This window comes from Temnothorax longispinosus, chromosome 8 (genome assembly GCF_030848805.1).
Source record: "Temnothorax longispinosus isolate EJ_2023e chromosome 8, Tlon_JGU_v1, whole genome shotgun sequence".
Taxonomy (NCBI): Eukaryota; Metazoa; Arthropoda; class Insecta; order Hymenoptera; family Formicidae; genus Temnothorax; species Temnothorax longispinosus.
The window spans coordinates 21443485-21462499 of NC_092365.1; the positions used below are offsets into that span (position 1 = coordinate 21443485).

General features: G+C 37.8%; 1 protein-coding gene across 4 annotated transcripts; it reads left to right on the plus strand.

Annotated features, from left to right (window-relative positions):
- The first annotated feature begins 94 nt into the window (after positions 1 to 94).
- LOC139818433 (salivary peroxidase/catechol oxidase) lies at positions 95 to 18634 on the plus strand. Of its 4 annotated transcripts, none has more exons than XM_071787139.1 (13): positions 95 to 251; positions 10034 to 10177; positions 10604 to 10916; positions 11137 to 11354; positions 15115 to 15291; positions 15642 to 15838; positions 15997 to 16180; positions 16286 to 16628; positions 16716 to 16872; positions 16956 to 17129; positions 17214 to 17412; positions 17513 to 17618; positions 17720 to 18634. In XM_071787139.1, the coding sequence occupies exons 2-13, from the start codon at positions 10045 to 10047 to the stop codon at positions 17805 to 17807; spliced, it is 2289 nt and encodes a 762-aa protein (XP_071643240.1). In that variant the 5' UTR covers positions 95 to 251; positions 10034 to 10044; the 3' UTR covers positions 17808 to 18634. The 4 variants fall into 4 exon arrangements, with proteins under 4 accessions (XP_071643240.1, XP_071643237.1, XP_071643236.1 ...); XM_071787136.1 differs by lacking the exon at positions 95 to 251 and adding an exon at positions 3643 to 4046; XM_071787135.1 differs by lacking the exon at positions 95 to 251 and adding an exon at positions 6846 to 7237.
- The last annotated feature ends 381 nt before the right edge of the window (positions 18635 to 19015 follow it).

Below are 19015 nucleotides of genomic sequence, written 5' to 3' on the forward strand. Positions count from 1 at the left end.
ACTTCTCCGTCCGGGATAAGGGTCGATCCGAAACGACCCCGGGAAACAGCTATCTTCCCACCCGTTATCTGAAACTCCAAGATAACAGTCGTATCGCAGCGAAAAGGGGAGGCGACGTTGCTGGCGGGCCTGGAAATTGTACTGTTCAATATAAAGCGACTGTGTTGTTTGACAAAGCGATCAGTTTGCCTCGTCAACAATATTGGTGTCTTCTCGCAAAAATATCAGTTGATCGAAAAACATCATTTTGCGTAAGTATCCTTGCTTATATATTAATGAAATGCACTTCAAGTATTTTCGTAGTAATATCCATATAGTAATTTGGATTTTAAAGAGTTTGACGGTTAAAATCGTGCGAAGAGGGGTGGTAGTCTCAAATTTCTCGAATGCTTAACGCGTACATCGCAATCGCATCCGCGGTGAGGGATGATACGTTAGCGAAATAACCCAGTGAATTGTTAGGTATCGAATAAAGTTATCGAGAAACTTATGACACGTTAGCGAAATAAGCCAGTGAATCGTTAAGTATCGAATAAAGTTACACACGTGTACAGCGGTTTGCAGGGCACATCGGACGTAGTTCTAAGATGCTAGGTAAACAGAGCTCGATTCTAAAAATAGAAAACATCTTCTCTTCTAATATTTAATTAATTCAGAAAAGATATAGGCAATACATTGACTCATTTAATATCGTATTCATTAATATACAAAAAAATCTGTTTTTCTTTATGCCCGAAAATCCGGACTCGCGATCGATCGAAATATACATGTATATGTATTACATAAATGGATAGCCAAATCAGAAATAATTTATTACTTTTTACACCTGTTCAAGGACCTTCACCGCTAGAAATCAATACTTGTACGGTATACGTCGCGTCCAAATTAACTTCCATCAAAAATTAATTCTATCAAAACCGTGTAATTTGACAACAAAATGAGATTCTATTTTAAATTTATATTATTTACTGTATTACAATGCGGTGCCCGGGAAAATTCGTATTAGTTTATATTAGTAGATATATGATTATATATGATCATATAAGAAATGGAAAATATAATCTTAAACAATATTATATAGCCATATATATGAGAGTATATAATTGTATATGGCCATATATGAGCATATATAATTATATACCCGGGGAAAAATACCTATATCTTATTTGTTTATATTAGTAAATATATAATTATAATGGTCATATAAGAAATTGAAATATAATCTGGAACAATATTATATGACTATATATGAAAATATATGATTATATATTCCATAAAACCTCTTTAAGTATAACCTTATATAGCCATATATGGTCTTATATACTTATATATTATCATGTCTGATCATGTAAAAGTATATTTATAAGGTTAAAGATAATCATATATATGAACATATACTCGGATCTATTCATAAGTTGTATAATTTAAACTTTAAACTACTGAAAATAATATAATCATATATGAACTTATATAGTTATATAAGATTATATATAATCACAATATTGTATCTCAAAGTATCCAATAGATGGCATTCAATATGGGATCTGTTTCTCGTATTTAAAAGTCAAACAACTTGTTACAAGAACGGTATCAAAAGACACGACACTGTCTCGCGCTATGGAGCGGCACAATTTTTGTATATATCAATTGTATCGTGGAGTCCACTCTTATAATAAAGCGGCACACTTAAAAAATAACATTTGAAAATAACGATTTTCTGAAACTTATTTAAATATATATATGTCCTCATATATAATTTTATATAATCATATATGACCATATAAACTCTTATCAGGCCAAAATTTATATATGAGCATATAAGATCGCTTCTTATGAACATATAAGACATAAGACATTATATGTATAAGAGATATTTTTTTATATGTCCTTATATGATTATATATGATCATATAAGATCTTATCAGGCCAAAATTCATATATGAGCATATAAGATCGCTTCTTATCTAAGCATATAAGACATTATAAAAGATTTCTTTTTCCCGGGTGCATAATTTGCTTACAAAATTCAGCTGACTATAATCAATTTATCGTTATGTGATAAATGCTATATGTGCTAAGGAGTATCTGCTTAAATCTTTAGATGACTCTGTAGGTTCCATTTGTATTGCAGTTGCAACAAGCTGTATGTATATCCTCCGATTTAACACTTGCTTCTTTTGAAAAAGAAAACTGTTTTGATAAGCGTTCTTCACGAATTTTATTTTACAGAAATTTAAAATATCTAATTTAATTATTAAAAGCTGAAAATTTATTACTTTTCATTTATAATTTCACTATAATATATATTTTATTTATCAAAATCAGGATGAAGAAAATTATATAGCCCTATTTACGAACCCGGTAAAAAGTTTTTATAAAAAAATATGTATACACATAATTTTACAATGTTTATATTTGGACATATTATCAAGACTCTCTTATATAATATTTGTCTACATATACATGTAGAAAAAATAATAATAAGAAGAATTGACAAATAATTAAAAAAAAAACTTTTGCTTTGTTTTTCTTAATAAAAAGTAAAATTGTGATTTAGATTATACAATATTCTATGTATAATTATATTTTATATACAGATTATTATATTTGTTCATAATTGTACATATATAGGCAATTTTTTCTCAAACTTTAATTTTTTAATAGAAAAAACAATACAAAAATTATACTTTTAATTATTTTTTAATTCTTTTTCTTATTTTTCCTACATATACGAACAGATATTATACAAAAAAAAGAAAACATAAACCTATTTTATACATAATCATATACATTTATATACATTTTTATACATATAAACAATTTTTTTGCCGGAAATTATACGAATTGCAAAAGAGAACAAATGACGAAGAGAGGGAGTTTGCATAGCCAGTGCAATTGGATTTCTTTTAAAAGAAAAAGAAGGCAAAATGAAGAAAGATATGAGAAAAGGACAGTTTAGGAGAAACATCACGCGAAACGGTTAATTATCACACTCGTATCACGTGCTGGGTTAGACCGGCCAAAGTCTTCTTCGCATCTTGTTCCGAGTACTTACGTATTGCGTTTAGGTTGAGATTTGATCTATTTCGAGGCCGTTTTGTTCTCCTTTTATGACTTATTTTTAATAGCGATAATTATAGAGGATTGAATTGATTCCATACGATTTCTGACACAAAATTTTAATTTAATGTCAACATTTTGGCCAATAAAATCCAAGAATTCTGAATAATTTTTAACTTTGATTGAAAATTCGACGATAATCTTCTTCAATTTCTTCAAGGAAGTGATAAAATTTTATTTAAATAAATCTTGAAAATTTTATTATTATATATTTCTTCTATATCGCTACTGTTTTAATTAAAGCAACGCGCGCGTCGACTGCAATTAAATAGAGAATTTATTAAAATTAGAGGCAATAATTTTGAAATAGGTCTTGTCTATCGATATACAATTAGCATCGTGACATTGACATTCTCGACGCAAATAATACTAACGTATTGATTTAAAGGGCGATGCCGGGTCTTCTGCTTTTTGCGCTGAAAAACGCATGCGCCAGCGGGGGTTGAAAAACCTGTCCAATGGGATAAGAGTAGGGTGGGAGAAACGAATTCGGGTGGTCAATACGGTTCAGAATCAGCTGCTCCGTAGCTTGGACAGTGCGTCATTTACGTTAATTCGCCATAGAAGAAATTCGCAATTCCACATCAGGTAGCATTGAGGTCATTCGCGCGTTCGCGAGAGAATCCTCGATCGGCATCCGCGATCTTGAGGGTGCGCGGAAAGGGGCACGATAGAGGGACCGTTATCTGGGTATATTGATCCGGGGTGGACATTTAGCGCGTCTATAATCTATATACATAGCCAGTGTGCGCCGACGTGTCCCCGCGAGGAGAACTACGTCGTCGACGGTTCCAACTTCCGCGAGCAAGCAGGGCTCTCCGTGGCCCGCTCGACATTTACTCCAGAGGGGAAAAAGATGGGCGTTGAAGTGCTCGGCAGTCCGAACAGTTATCTACGAGTAGAGCGTTGCAAGAAGTCGTACCTAGGTAAGCCCCGCGCTCCCGATTCATAAGTCGGCGACGCGCTGCGTCGTGTTGAGAATTCATTGCAACGAGAAAGTTCCGTCACCGGGAGACTCCTATTGATTAGTTGTAGTGCCGAACCGGAGTAAACCGATTTTTCTGAGAAATAAATTTATTTTGAGTGAGAGAGAGAGAGAGAGAGAGAGAGAGAGCGCAGAGAGATAATAACATTTATCACAATCTTCCTGATTAGCTTGCTGTGATCTAATCTAGACGAATCAACTTAATTAAAAAAATTTTTAAAAATTAAAAAAAGTTTTTTTAAATCTTGCAATTGACATTTGCCAGTTATCTTTACTCTGTTAATAAAAAGATCAATTAAAGTAAAAATATTTATTAACGTTATCGATAAAGTTCATCGAATCGTTATTTACGAGTTTGTATCATATACAGAGATAAATCCGGGTTTGCTGTATGTATATAGGTATACTCATAATATTGTTAGGTGAGAAAGGAGGCAATAACAGCGAAGCAGGGAGAGTCTTTATATACTTTTTAATTTTTTTCGTAATATTGTACCAAAATATTCTAACAGAAATATAAATAGATCAAAATTAAAATACGCAATGTCGCTCGTTCGATCGTTGTTATACCTTTGCCTACAACAAATGTCATCGATCGGGGTCTCAGTTCTTTTTATAAACTTCCCTCAGGTTAACCTTAACAGTTTTATCGTCATGGTCCCGCTTAATCGAATGAGTGCCAGAACTTTATATACGTGCTATTATTCTTTTATTGGCAATGATGCCTTTTAATCGAGTCTTTATGGTTCCACATAGTATTCGCGCGCATGTATGCGCAAATCTCGTGCACGCGCAGAGTGTTGTTTTATATGCGAATCACTCGACGGTAATTTAATAAATTGTATCTACAATTTAATTATGGGTTTGTTGAGCCAATCACGCGAGAATGCCATACACGAGCGGAGCAATTCTTCTCAGAATTTAGAACCGTCGTTGAACTTATCCTCTTTCTGCTGCTATTTTTACGGTTTGTTTATCGATACTAAAAATATAATATAAATATATAATAATACGTATGGTCGGTTCTATTTTTACCAAAGAAAAGTTCCGTTAAGATTTAATAGAGACATAATTTAACCGAGAGTATTATGCGGGCATGCGTTTGGGACACCTTGTATATTTCTACGGCGAAAGTAGTGGAAAAGTACTGGGAGACCTGTAGGGGATTGCACGAAAGTGGCAGAAGACCTACAGGTCTCTCCATAAAGTAGACCTAAAATAAATTGATTATACCCTAAGCTCTAAAGGATGAAATCGCCTTTTTGTGTCCCAAAGTATAGATTTTGTGTAGAGCTGTTATTGAACATATATACTGTTATAAAAAGTCCGATTGCAAATCTTATCCACGATAAAAGCGTACCGTAATATGTACTCTGTTGGAAATAACAAAGGATTTGAACATATAAAACTTTACTGCCTTCTCGATCACGATTCTATCGCTTTTTTCGCTCCTATCTTAGATAAGATTCACAATTTGATCCTACGTTTGATAGAAGCAATAAATGTTAGTAAATTTAAAATATTTTGGCAATTTTTGAATACAAAAAGTGCAATGATAATATATAATAAAAAAGGAGATTCCTTAATTATACATTAAAGACCAATTATAATATGATAAATTCCGACAGTATTAGAGTTGCGATTACAAGAAAACGTCAATAATTATCGGTACACGTGAAAAGACACAAGGAGCGATGTCTGGATTAAATTTTTAGATATTTTCTTTATTAAAATTTCTTACATTTAAATTTTTGGCTATGCTAATAAAAGTGCGCGTTAAAGAATATTGAGATAATCGAAGGAAGAAACAAGAACTTAACGGCAACACTCTGAAAGCCGGCATGCAATGAGCCGCGGTGGAGGGAGGGAGGTGGACGAGCACGTGCTCACCGCGTGATAGAATTTTTTTCCAAGTTAAATAAGGTGACTCGTTCTCGGTGGGGAAGTAGCGAGCCAATGGAAACGCGGACGAGTTATCGTGCGAAGCGAGATGAATGAAAAGAGCGTAGGAAAGAGTGAGCTGGAGAACCTTTGAGGAATCAATGTGCGTAACGTGTGCACGTGATCGAGAGAGAGACCGCTCGAATGCGAGAGAAAGAGTGCGAGAATGGAGCGAGATGTTAAAGCAGATTTAACTGTATGTGGAAACGACGAGTGGAAGTAAGATGGACAATATACATATATGCGGAGTGCTCAGTAGCGTATCTAGGATGCATCAGGACTAGAGAATCCTGGTCGCCAACAAGAGTCAATAGTAGGTCCAATGATTCGAATCCAATAATTTTGGATAGTTGATTAATCAGTTATCCGAGAAAATATGCAGATTACTTATATCGCGTATGCGGTACAAAATTTCATCCAAATATTCTAGCTGTCTTATCCAAATGCCCGTTTTATCAGCGGAAATATTTAGATGTCCGAATTATCTGGATATCCAGGTAGTATAGCTGATATGAGTACTTGTATGTATAATATATATCATATTACTCGCGCACATTAAGCAGAGTCTGTGTACTCAAATACTCCGGATGATTGGGTATTAGTAGGTCCAGTCAATACTTCAATTCAGGTCGATTCATGTCGACCCTGAAGCTAAAAGAGGGAGCAGGATAGAGGCGGGGGAGCGGGCGTAAATAAATGAATGAACGAGATGGCAGGAAGGTTCTCCAACGGTTTCGCGAGCGAGATAGAAAAGGCGGAATGGAGAGGGAAATCTGTGCATTCGCAGTTCGCAGCGCGAAACTCCGTCGTTATGTATCGCCATCGTCATGTATCGCCATCGTCGAAGTGCGTCTTTGTCGGCCGCCACGCGTCCACTTCCTCGCGTACACCTGACACGAACTTAAAGACGCGTCACGGATAGTCGCGAGTTTCGCATTTTGTTCGCTCTCGAAGCCTTTCGAGGCAACGTCTCGAAAATTCAGTGAAATAGAATATAGATTTGGGCGCCGTGATACGAGGCCGAATCGCGCTGGCGAATTAATCAATATATACCTACGTGCCCGTAACAAAAACCGCGTCTCGTCGTTACCGGATTGGATCGTTGGAGGATGCTTCTTATCGCACCAGTCGACAACAATCGCTGGGTCTACGCGATGCATGGATTAGAAAAGCCCATGGATCATGTATCCGGTAATGATTTGTCAATGTATCTAGGAATATTGATAGGAAACATCGCGGTGTCGAAATGTTTGAAACATCGGATCTCGGAAAATGTTTCCGAGATTCGAAATACTAGCTTCTTCGGAAAATGTAGAAGTGATACCGCTATCGCTGACATGACGTTTTTAACGTGAAACATACTTGGTTTCGATCTCGAACATGTCACGCCGCATTGCGCGCACGCGCGCATATTACGTACCTAAAGAAAAAACGCGATTTCTTCTTTATTCTAGCTCATTCCTTAACGAGCTGGATTCTGTTTACTAGAACGTGCTAATATTAGCGACGCCATCATTGCTGTTCACGTGTCTCGCATTTGTAATTTGTTGATTTGCACTGCTCGCGCAATCGCATATAGAAAAGACTTCCATGATGATGTCGCATGTCAAGCGGTTACGATTTGCATGCATGTCAATAGCATCATCGTATAAAAGTATATATTTCTTTTCTTCGGTACGATCGCCTCTTTGAGTTCGGAACAACTGTGAGAAATTTTAACTTGCGCGTGCTCCGATCAGATAACCGCTCGAGAGGCATTTCAGCTGTCATGGTAGAACCGAAATCCAACGAGCTTAAAACCGTAATAACGCATCATATTTTAACGAGTAAAGTAATAAGGTACCAATACCCGGACACTTAAGCATAGGAAATGTACCAATACCTGGACACGTATATCTGTGTCTGGATACCTTTAAAAAAATATAAATTAATGAAAATATAAACGTTTGGATATTATAACTGAAGTTTCAAACTACAAAAAAAATACTTTTATCTTTGATTTTAATTCGCGTTATACTTATAAATAATAAAGGTGTCCGGATATATATAGGTACATGTCCGGGTATTGGTACTTTTACCTTAAGTATTATCAGAATGCAATTGTTAATGCATATATAATGCTATATATTAACAAGAATTATTTTTCAACCCCTTAAACTACCCGCAAAAAATTCTTTCTCTTATATACATTCTTTTACACAAAGGAAAGAAAACATAACATAAAGTCTCTTTATTATTTCGTCGTTGTCAAAACTCTCACTATATCGCGGCTGAGAAGGAGCGCAGTATCAACGTGATAACGAGTCGAGCTAGCATCTAGTCATGTGCGATGCACGTGAACACTTGAACAGCCGCGCCGCGGACGTGTTTACCACGTTAACGAGATATGGATAGGAACTGCACACATAGACGCGTATCGTTTTGCTGATAGTCCCGCTAAAACACGGTCTATAAATAATCGAGAGAACACGCGCGAAGGTCGCGGAAGAACGTAAAAGAATTTGCCGGCCGGTGTATGCTTGGGTGAACCATTCGTAAGTACATTTGAGTACAGGTTAGATTGATTGTCTAAACTTAGCAATGCATGCGATAAGAAGTATTTTCAAGTATTTCTTCATCCTGCCCGTATCTGTAAACTCTCCAAATTATACTCATTTTTAAATATATAAGACTCGCGTGTTGCCTTTAAAAATTGTTTGCGAGTGTCATCGTTGGTTCAATGAAACGCTATATGTACTTTTCATTACAAGTTCATCGAGGTCAGACGATTCGTCTACGGTTTTGCATCGCATTGCATAATAAAGAATGTTTCATTTGCTATACGATATAGGGCGTTTTCCTCACGTCTAATCTTTTGGCAATTTTCTTCGATAAATTTCATAAATCGGTACAAAGGTTGATAAGGACATTTTTATTGTCTCGGCAAAAACCTTTTTAGAATATCTATTATGACATTTTAATAATAAAAACATTCGGCGAACGCGTAAAATGTAAAGAATGTTTGATGTTTTTATCTTAAGTACTACGAATAGGAAAATGAAAATTTATCGAATAAATACCAAATACAAATTTGCTGCAACAATGATAACTTAAAAACAAAGTTTTCCAGAAAATAATAAGCTTGAACGTTTTGATTCATTAAAATTTTTTAATATAATTTTTAAATGCAATTTTTGTGCAATAACTGATTATAAAAGAATAAAAGTATCTAGCTATACATATGTATATATCAGATCTTTATTCAGTATAATGTATTAAATTCTCGTCATTCTTTTGCAAACATTCTTTCCAACTAAAAAATGATAATTCTTTATGTCATGTTGTAGCAAATGAGCGATATACAATATATATGTAAGCGTAACGTAGATGCATTGGACGAAGCCAGTGTAACCGTACCGAATGATCAGACAAATCAATTGGAAAAATTGAATATTTGTTTATTATTTAAAGTTAATAAATTTAATAGTATTAAAAACTCTCTCTCCTATAAACAATCCTATTTTTTAAATTATATTTAATTTCTTTGAATGACACGAAGATCGCGTTCAATGTCAACACGATCGAGATAAGACTCAAGGCCTGATTACCAGACATATTTGACAACAAATGTACATTGAAAATACAATAACGTTGTACGAAAATAAATTCGTAGTAAAAAAATGATGAGATATTTTTTTTAAATTTACCAACGATTTAATTAATCAACAATCACTCGTGCACATGTGTCATGTATATCCGGTATTTGTTAATGGGACCGGAGCCAAGCGGGGTGGGGGAGGGGGCGCGGTGACATCCTTTCGGGCGAGTCGCACGATATTAATACAACATTTTCACTCGTGACAAGAGAGTCCGAGTCGTTCTCTTTGCGTCGCGCATGCAAGTTAACGTAGACCGATCGCGCGCGTGAGTCACGTATTGGGATGCAAGAGGAGCGCGTCTCGGCGATCTTACGTTAGTCAGTCTGGTCAGTCATTCCGTTTTGTGCAGCCGGCGGTGTTATGGCGGGCTCCGTTGCCACTCTGGCCATCCTCTGGATATCCCTGCAGACGATGGGACTTCTGGGTCACTCACACTCGATCGGCACCTACAGGCTACCCGACTCTCTGCAGAATTACCTTGCCAGTTACACCGGTAAGTGTAGCTACTCATTCATTTACGAAGTGGTATTAATTTCACCTCGTAAAATGTCGAGGGCAATCGCATTAGCGATTTATTAGCTTCCATATAAGTGCACCGATACTTTGGAAAAATCTCGGTGTTACAATTAACGATGTTGTGTTGCATTTTAAGCATTGTACCGTACGTCACATATCATTCTGTAGAATTGCACGCTGTCGAAGAAATAAATTGTAACACAATTTCGTTTATTAGCTATCTTTAGTCTCGCGTCGATTTAGCAATATTTGGAAATGGTCCAGACATGCTCAAGTGACTGATATTTATTTTGGAATGAGGGCTTAAGTTAAATTAAAGATCATTTTTTGATACTATCGTGTTTTTAACTTATCCGCTATTTAAAAATTACATCTTTATTCATTATTTCGAAATATTTCAAAGAAATGATTTCAGGATTGCCATCTAATTACGGTTCCGGAGCAATCGTGGATACCGGTCGTTTTGAAAATCGAAGATTTCCCAGGATTGATGGAGCGGCTCTGAACAACTCAATCGCGTTCGCGCAAACGTTAATCGATCGCTTGAGCACCCTTGAGAATAATATCGCAAACGCCGGGGTCGGGCTCGAGGCACGAAGCCCGGCCGAGAAGCAATTCTGGAATTCTTATCCTTCCGCGGATGCTTTTGACAGGAGCATCGATGCCATCGTAGCAACGAAAGCGTCATCGTATCTCATGCAACAAAACTGCCGAAGGTACGCTTCCGAATAGCCGCTTAAAGGTATTTTTTCGTTAGCACAAACTATCTCTTAATTATTATTAACCATCGAAATTTGATATACTATATGAGTTATCGAGATTTTATGATATTATTAGTAATCGCGGGTCAATGTTACATGGTTATTGATCGTCGTATCACGCGCCCTTGGTTCAAGAAACTCAATCTGATCGCGTCCTATTGATCTTCACTCGCAGATTCGGCTTAGATAAGAACGACTGTGCTCGGTACATATCGACGCTGGGCCTGCAGGGCACCCCGCTTGGTGAATCTTGTGCCGCGGTGCATAGCGTAGAATGTGACGAGACGTCCAAATACCGCAGCATCGACGGCACCTGCAACAACATTGACAATCCAAGCTGGGGCAGCGCGATGACCGCGTACACCAGAGTACTGTTCTCCCAATACTTCGACGGTAAGTGTCGCTTCCTCTTGTGATCGCGCTTCCCACTTTCTCTAGCCCACCCTCCGATTTGTCAACTGCATTAGCTCGCGATATGGCTTCGTTCTCATCATCCCGTCCAGGTTTGAATTGCATCTCGGCCGTACGTCGCCGTACATAGGGAAATAATTGCTGATCGCGCGTCATCGTACTTTCGACCCCGTATCGCGGACCGATAGCAGCCCCCGCGAGCGAATCAACCCCTTTCTCTCTCCCCGGAAACTTTGCACGGGAAGAAATTTCGTGATAGAGCGATTTATTGTAAACGCGCGTCTTCTTCTCGTAAAATCTTTATCGTTAAATTTGTGTGGAATAATAATCGTACAATTATTTACAGCCTCTGAACGTTTGGCGCTTTCCTTCTTCTCCCTCAAAATTTTTCATCCAACGCACCCATCCATCCTATTTTCGAAGGGATGATTATTCCCTCCTGTAAGGATCAGTTTCGAACAAAACGAGATTCTTTTTTTAGATAAAATAAACCGCAGTTTGTAAACGCGTATGTGAGTTTTTCGAATCGAGAGCTTATCAATAATAGCAAGAGAAATGTCATAATGCACAATGTGAAAAATCATCCTGGATTGTAAGATTGCGACCATATTACATAAAAATATATATATGATTTTTATCTCTTAATTACGCGGACTGATAATATTTATCGCGTATGTCGCGACAGTGACCGGTGTTAGTTGAATGTTATTTTATACGATGTTTCGCAATTGCATATTTATTAGATACCACGTGTGTATCGAAAAGACGTAGCGATGGGAATGCGTCATCGTGTAAACGATATACGGTGATAAAAATTCGAACCGTTTAGTCACGCGTAAACTTTTTGTTCGCAAAAGAGACCGAAATAACAACATGCAATATGGTAATGATGGCTGGCGGCTGTACGTTATCGGCTCGGACAGTCGCAGTCGGAATGATAATAATACATGTGTCATACCGCGATTCCGCTAACGCAGATAAAGAGAGATGTATGGTTTGTTTTCAACCTTGGACCACTCTAGTCAGATAAGGATACCGGCATTATTGTATCTCCTTTCTGTAGACTCGCAAAATTCTCGAGCTTCTCGTTACATAGAACAAAAAACTTCGCTAAACAAGACACATTGCATTCCTCGCGTTACCTCAATGCCTTTCGTGTTGATGTGTCACACTAGCTTTTGCGTTTTTACACGCCTTTCGAGATATAGGAAATTTATCCTAGATACATCTTAGGACATTTAGGATTCACAGTTAAGCGTTTTTGTTAACATACTTTAACTCTAGAAATACGAATCGATATCTATCGAGTTAAAAGGAAATATTTATACATTTAAAAAACCTAGTCAAATGTGAGTGACAATTACAGTAAATTATAATCAATCAGAATCAATTTGTATTCTAGAGTTGATTCTGATTATCACTAATCATTATTTCTTTGTATCTCTCTTCTGTCTCTAACGAAGTATACTAAAACTATAGGATAAAATGTCGAATTCACTCATCAAAATATTAAAAATGATGGGAATATAAGAATAAGTGAAATAAGAGAGAATCATACATTTTATTAAATTTATCAGATGTGGATGAGAGAATTCGACATTTTGCGAATATTATATATATAATAGAAATATAATTACATAAATACTGTTTCAGTCAATGTGCTCATAGAAAGCAAACATCCAAAAGATAATTGATATTTTCATTATAATATTGCGCGGTGAGTTTCAGTGTATAAACAAAGCGACGATATTGGAAAGTTTGCTCTATATACGGAACTCACGACGCTAATTTGATTTAAACAGATTCGCGGAAAATGTATATTATGAAAAATTATTATTTGCGCGATTTGCGTCACGGCAGGCTTTTTTCTACTATTCGAGTCTGATATCGTCTGAGGTTTGACGATTAGAAGTCGCCGCTTCTTGTTTTGATTTTATAATCAAAGCAAGAACGGCGTCTTGAATGTCCACAGTCTCATCAACCAGCAACCTCGACCTACTAACCCATCTATCCCACTTATCACGACACCTCTGTAACACACATTCATACATATGTATATTTGTGTTGTGTATGTATGTGTGCGTGCGTGCGTGCGTGCGTGCGTGCGTGCGTGTGTGCTATACATACATCTACAATGCATATATGTGCATACGTACATACATACAAAAACGAACACTGGACACACAAATCCTTGGCGCTAATGGATAAACGTTCGTCGATTGGCTTAACAAATTATATTCTGTGATTTGCATTACAGTTGTTATGCGATAAGGCACATAGAGCATAAAATGCCTGAGTGTAGCAGTGAATAATACTGTCTACAATAGGGTGCCCCGGTCGGGAGATTGTATCCAGCAGTAGAATGTGTATGTAAACTAATTCGGATATACCTAATAATGTATCATATTTATTATGTAACGCTAGTTCGAGTTGTTTTTTCTGTTCAATTTGCGGCAATTTACGCAGCTCGCGCGAAGGTACCCGAATGAGAGAACTCGGCTTGGGAATGCGCGATTCACAGTCGCACTTAATAGATGGTTCTAATTGTCGCATTCAATATTATAACAAACGCAAAACCCATTGTGACATATACTTCCAAAAAAATTGAAGTATTCTTAGTTTGAACTCGATTAAGTGGAACCCTCTTTTCTCTCACATATAACATAAATTTCTCGTCTTAACAATCAATCGATCAATCATCGAAATTGCTTTTGGACATTGTCAACGTTTCTGCAGTCTACCGTCGCGGTGTATTTTCGATACATTTAAAATTACCCTCAGAACCTCCTCCCAGCCCAGTTTGCTCGTTCGAACGCCTTCATCGATCATCTATATTATAGATAAGTTCGGGGACGTTTCTGCGAGCGTTTTCGATCCAGGCGGCCGTAACTTCGATGCCAGGGCGTCGATTATTTATATATATATATATATATATAAATTTTATAAATATATATATATAACCGCGAGCCGTTATTTCGTAGTTGCAGTTACACAATCGCGTCTCTGCCAGTCTGCTTAAACAGCGACGCAACAGACGGCTCGTCGTTCGATAACGCATCAGAACGTCGGAGTCGTTGTAGTCGAGGTAATACTCGCTAGCAGTCTCGCATTGCAGCACGAGATTTAGGATTTTTCAGGGACCGATCAGCGTCAGGAGCGAGATTACCGATCCTCCGGTGAGAATGCAGGGTACGAATCCCTCCCCTCCCCCCAGCGATGATAATTCCTGTTTACGATTCGTCCCGGATACGTTCGCGATGCGAAATTACTCTCTGATCGTTCCCTGAATTTATCGCGCGGACAAGGCAGGTTGTAGGCGCAGCTAGGATCTCAAGATTAGCACAGCCGGCGCCGGCGGTACATTCGCCTATTTATAGCTAGAAGATTTATAGTCATTAATAGTTTCCTCTCGTGCTGCACTGCCAAACGTACTATTTTGAGCGCGCGCGCACCCGTCTAAGCTCGCTAAAATCGGAGTAATCACGATTGATCAGATCTGTAATACGATGACTGTTCGTTCGGCTGATCGGTTTACTGCGAATTGTCAGGAAATCGTATCGTATCTTTTTTCGTTATAATTTTGCTCGCGTGACTCGATGATTATAATTTATGTTTTATCTCGCGAGTATCTTCGGCGAGAGCAAAGCACTGCGTCCCGCGCCAAAGTAGCACCGATTTACTCCGATTTTGCGACTTCAAGCCATTAATGCGACACAGATCTAATGTTCGGTTTGGGAAGCAGGCATCCAAGAACCGAGGCGTGTCGGACAAACGAAGAAACCACTGCCAAGCCCGAGGCTCGTAAGCGCCGCTTTGTCCACCGCGAACGATCAATCGGATGCTAGCAGAACACTGGCTGTGATGGAATGGAGCCAATTTATCGCTCACGACATGGCCCACACCCCAGTTCGTAAAATGGGTAAGTATACCCTGTACGGGTAAATTTAAGTGGCTAATTTTAATCGACTGACTTCTCATTTGTTATGTAAGAAGCATGGCCTTTTACGATTAAAACAAACTGGAATATATATATATTTTGTGGCGAAACATATAACTCTTTTCTCTTATAGAAGTCAACAACTCCGTATCGCGAACTTACAAAAATTTCTTATTTCGCAACAATGTAAACTCTGATGCTAGAGACTAAAAATTATAAATAATGTTTCTTCTAATTGTCGAAGCAAAGATCAAATAGCCGATATGTCGATTGTAAAAACAATTCTTGTTGACGTAATCAAGTCATTAAAAAAAATTATTTTTTAATTGCAGTCTCAACCAGAAAACCAATCTTTTGCTGTCAGCCGGATGGAGATACTTTGTCACCACGTCACGTTCATCCAGATTGTTTTCCGATCAGTGTGTCAGACCGCGATCCCGTTTACGGCCAGCATTACGTTCGGTGCATGAATTACGTTCGATCGTTACCTGTCTTAAGATCGGAATGTACTTTCGGACCTGTGGAACAAGTAAGTAATTATCATACGGATCATACCTATATTAAATCAAAGATTGTTTGAATTAAATTCTTTACTTTAAGAAAGTATAAGAAAATTGACTCAAGACTGCTCAATTATAAATCCAAATTTTAGCGCAATTATATGTGAATTTGTGTATGAACTTGCAGATGAACCAAGTGAGTCACTTTCTGGATGGTTCCACGGTTTACGGTTCTACTATGAAAAAATCTCGCGAGCTTCGCACTTTCGAAGGAGGACGTCTTCGCATCGACGTTCAAAACAATCACGCTTACTTGCCAAGAGGAGATGCCGAACTTACGTCGCAATGCGGAGAGAATTGCTACAATGCCGGTGAGAATCTTAATTCTACACATTCATCTATCTAATAACTTGAAATTTATATATTTGTTACGCATGAGGCGTTTTACAACATTCTAACAAATACGCGTTTACTAGGTGACGATCGCGTGAACGTTCATCCTCAGTTAGCTGTGATTCATACGGTTTGGCACCGTGAACACAATCGCGTCGCCAACACACTTGCCAGATTGAATCCAGACTGGTCGGACGAGATTTTGTACCAAGAGGCCAGGCGCATTGTGATCGCTGAGATTCAGCATATCACGTACAAGGAGTGGTTGCCCATCTTGTTGGGCAGAAGATACACTCGAGCCATCGGGCTCATCGTAGGGAATAATTACAGCCGTAACTATAATTCCGATGACGAGCCGGCGGTCAGCAACGAAGCCGCCACCGCAGCGCTGCGTTTCTTGAATTCGCTGATGCAGGGAAAGCTGAGGTAAGCGTTACGACGCGCCGGAAATAAATCCTGCGGTGATTTGCCGATCGCAAATGTAGAGAAATATGAATGATCTTCTTGTTTCAGCTTGCCAGACAATTTACGCCAACAGAACAAAACGATACAGCTAGCGGAGCATTTCTTCAATCCGCGCGTAATCGAATCAGAGGAGGTGTTTGATGGATTGCTCCGTGGTCTTGCTACTCAAACCAGCCAGAAAATGGACATTAGTCTCATTCCAGACGTAAGTATGGCATTAAGTTTTCCTTTCGTATAAAAATGCTCGTTGGATGAAGAATTTTGCGATGATATACCCTTGCGTTACAGATGACAAGCAAATTGTACACTAGCAATGGCAACGATTTAGGCTTGGATGCCATTAGCTTGGATATTGAACGTGGCCGCGATCATGGCCTCCCAGGTTACAATTATTACCGTAGATACTGCGGACTTCCTGCTGCCAAGACTTTTGACGATTTCCTAGATTACATTCCTGTGGAGGTAAGCTCTCGAAACAAATCGCTCCTTTTACATTTGATGTTCTTACGAATTATAGTTATCAATATGTTATCGTTCTGTTACTAGATGATGAGAAAACTGCGCACAATCTATTCCCATCCCAATGACGTCGATCTTATTGTGGGTGGTATGGCGGAGAGACCAGCGGACGATGGCATGATCGGTCCAACCTTCCGCTGCCTTATTTACGAACAATTCTCCAGAACCCGGCGGACCGATAGGTTCTTCTATGACTCCGCGACGCAACCGCATCCTTTCACACCTGGTACGCTGAATATTGCTTCTATATGTCATCTAATGTTTCCCGAATTGCATGTATTGTTACAAACTTTCGAATCTGATCAATTATCTTCTTTTTGTTACAGAACAATTGGCTCAAGTGCGTAACGTCACCTTAGCGCGGATATTCTGCGACAATGGTGATGACATCACGCATATGCAGTACAATGTGTTCCTCAAGCCGCAGGCAGGGTAAGTTCCGAGAGTCTGTGGTCCAACTTAATTAATTTGGATATTTTAATAACCAAAATTTATCGCACGCTTAATTCATTATTGCTTCTGTAATGCTTCAGGAACGAATTGAGACGCTGCACAGACTTTGAGGCGATACCCAGCGTGGACCTCTTTGCCTGGGCGGAGAGAGCAAAAGCATATCGTTGAAGTCCTTAAATAATTGACTGGTCACACAATAAATGGTATCCGTTCGCCCGTAGACGTAGTGCGGGCCTGAGGAAAAAGGCTTAGCGCACAACGAAAATAAGAGCGTAGAAAAAGCGATTATGTCAGACTACGTAATAGTCTCATTAGAATCGTCGCCAAGTGTTGCGGCGACGATGTCGCGCACGCCATAATGAAGTGATTGAGGCAGTAAAAGGCAAAGCAACAGCGAAAACAGTGACTAGTCGATTAAGAAAATATCCAGCAGATGGAATGAGACTGAATGGCGCAGGTGCAAACCGACGATTGCAGGTGAACAAACGGATGAAGATCGATTCTTAGCCGTTGAGAAAGCCGACATTAGGGTTCACTTTGCGATTGGCTTCGCTTGTAAGACTGTATTTTGTGACAGTTTGATATTATATAGTCTGATACACGTGTAAGCACATCCATAGATACTCTCGTGCATACGTATTGAGATGAATGTGTGAAAACAGTGGAACACAAGAGTGTTACTGACGTATTTATGTTTTTGTAGACGGTTATACTGAATCGAGGCTGAAGTTGAAATTACTTAGCGACTGAACAATTTGTGATGATTTAGAATATAGAAGCGCATATGATTTTTATCTAAGCGATAATTGCAATATATTGTTTTCTCGTTACACGAGATTGTAAGCATCTGGTCAATAAATATGGAATATGAAGATCTGTAAATTTAAATATAAATATTAATATGGATAATATATAAAAAGAAATATATAGAAGGATAAAGAAAGGATACACGAAACAAAGACACGAAGTATTACAAAAGAAATAAAAAGATGCATTTTTTACTTTTGAAAATAACTCGAAGAGTGAATAGAATGAAGCTATAAATGGAAGCAATAACTTAATGGACGTATCATAAGTTTTAATATTTAAGATACAGCAGAAATATCAAAAATCAATTTCTTACTTTTTTATATATAATTCCGTTAACAAGTAGCGTTACCGAAGGATGTTTTATACGTTGAAAATTTACATAACGGCTGCCAAAAATAATTACTTAAATAACAATTTTTACAAAATTTAATAATTGTCATATAATCGATTTTATACAATCGATTTATACATGCAATTAATATAGTTTCAATAATGTTTTAATTTATATATTACAGTTAAATGTAGGTACGTACTAAAAAATACGAATACTTTATTGTTGCAATTGC

What these genes read in the sequence shown, in the direction of transcription:
- LOC139818433 (XM_071787135.1), top strand. Translation starts at nt 7,156, where the DNA reads ATGCTTCTTATCGCACCAGTCGACAACAATCGCTGGGTCTACGCGATG. An exon ending in CTGATGCAGGGAAAGCTGAG is followed by an intron (nt 16,629 to 16,715) that starts GTAAGCGTTACG and finishes TTCTTGTTTCAG; the next exon opens with CTTGCCAGACAATTTACGCC. An exon ending in ACATTAGTCTCATTCCAGAC is followed by an intron (nt 16,873 to 16,955) that starts GTAAGTATGGCA and finishes CTTGCGTTACAG; the next exon opens with ATGACAAGCAAATTGTACAC.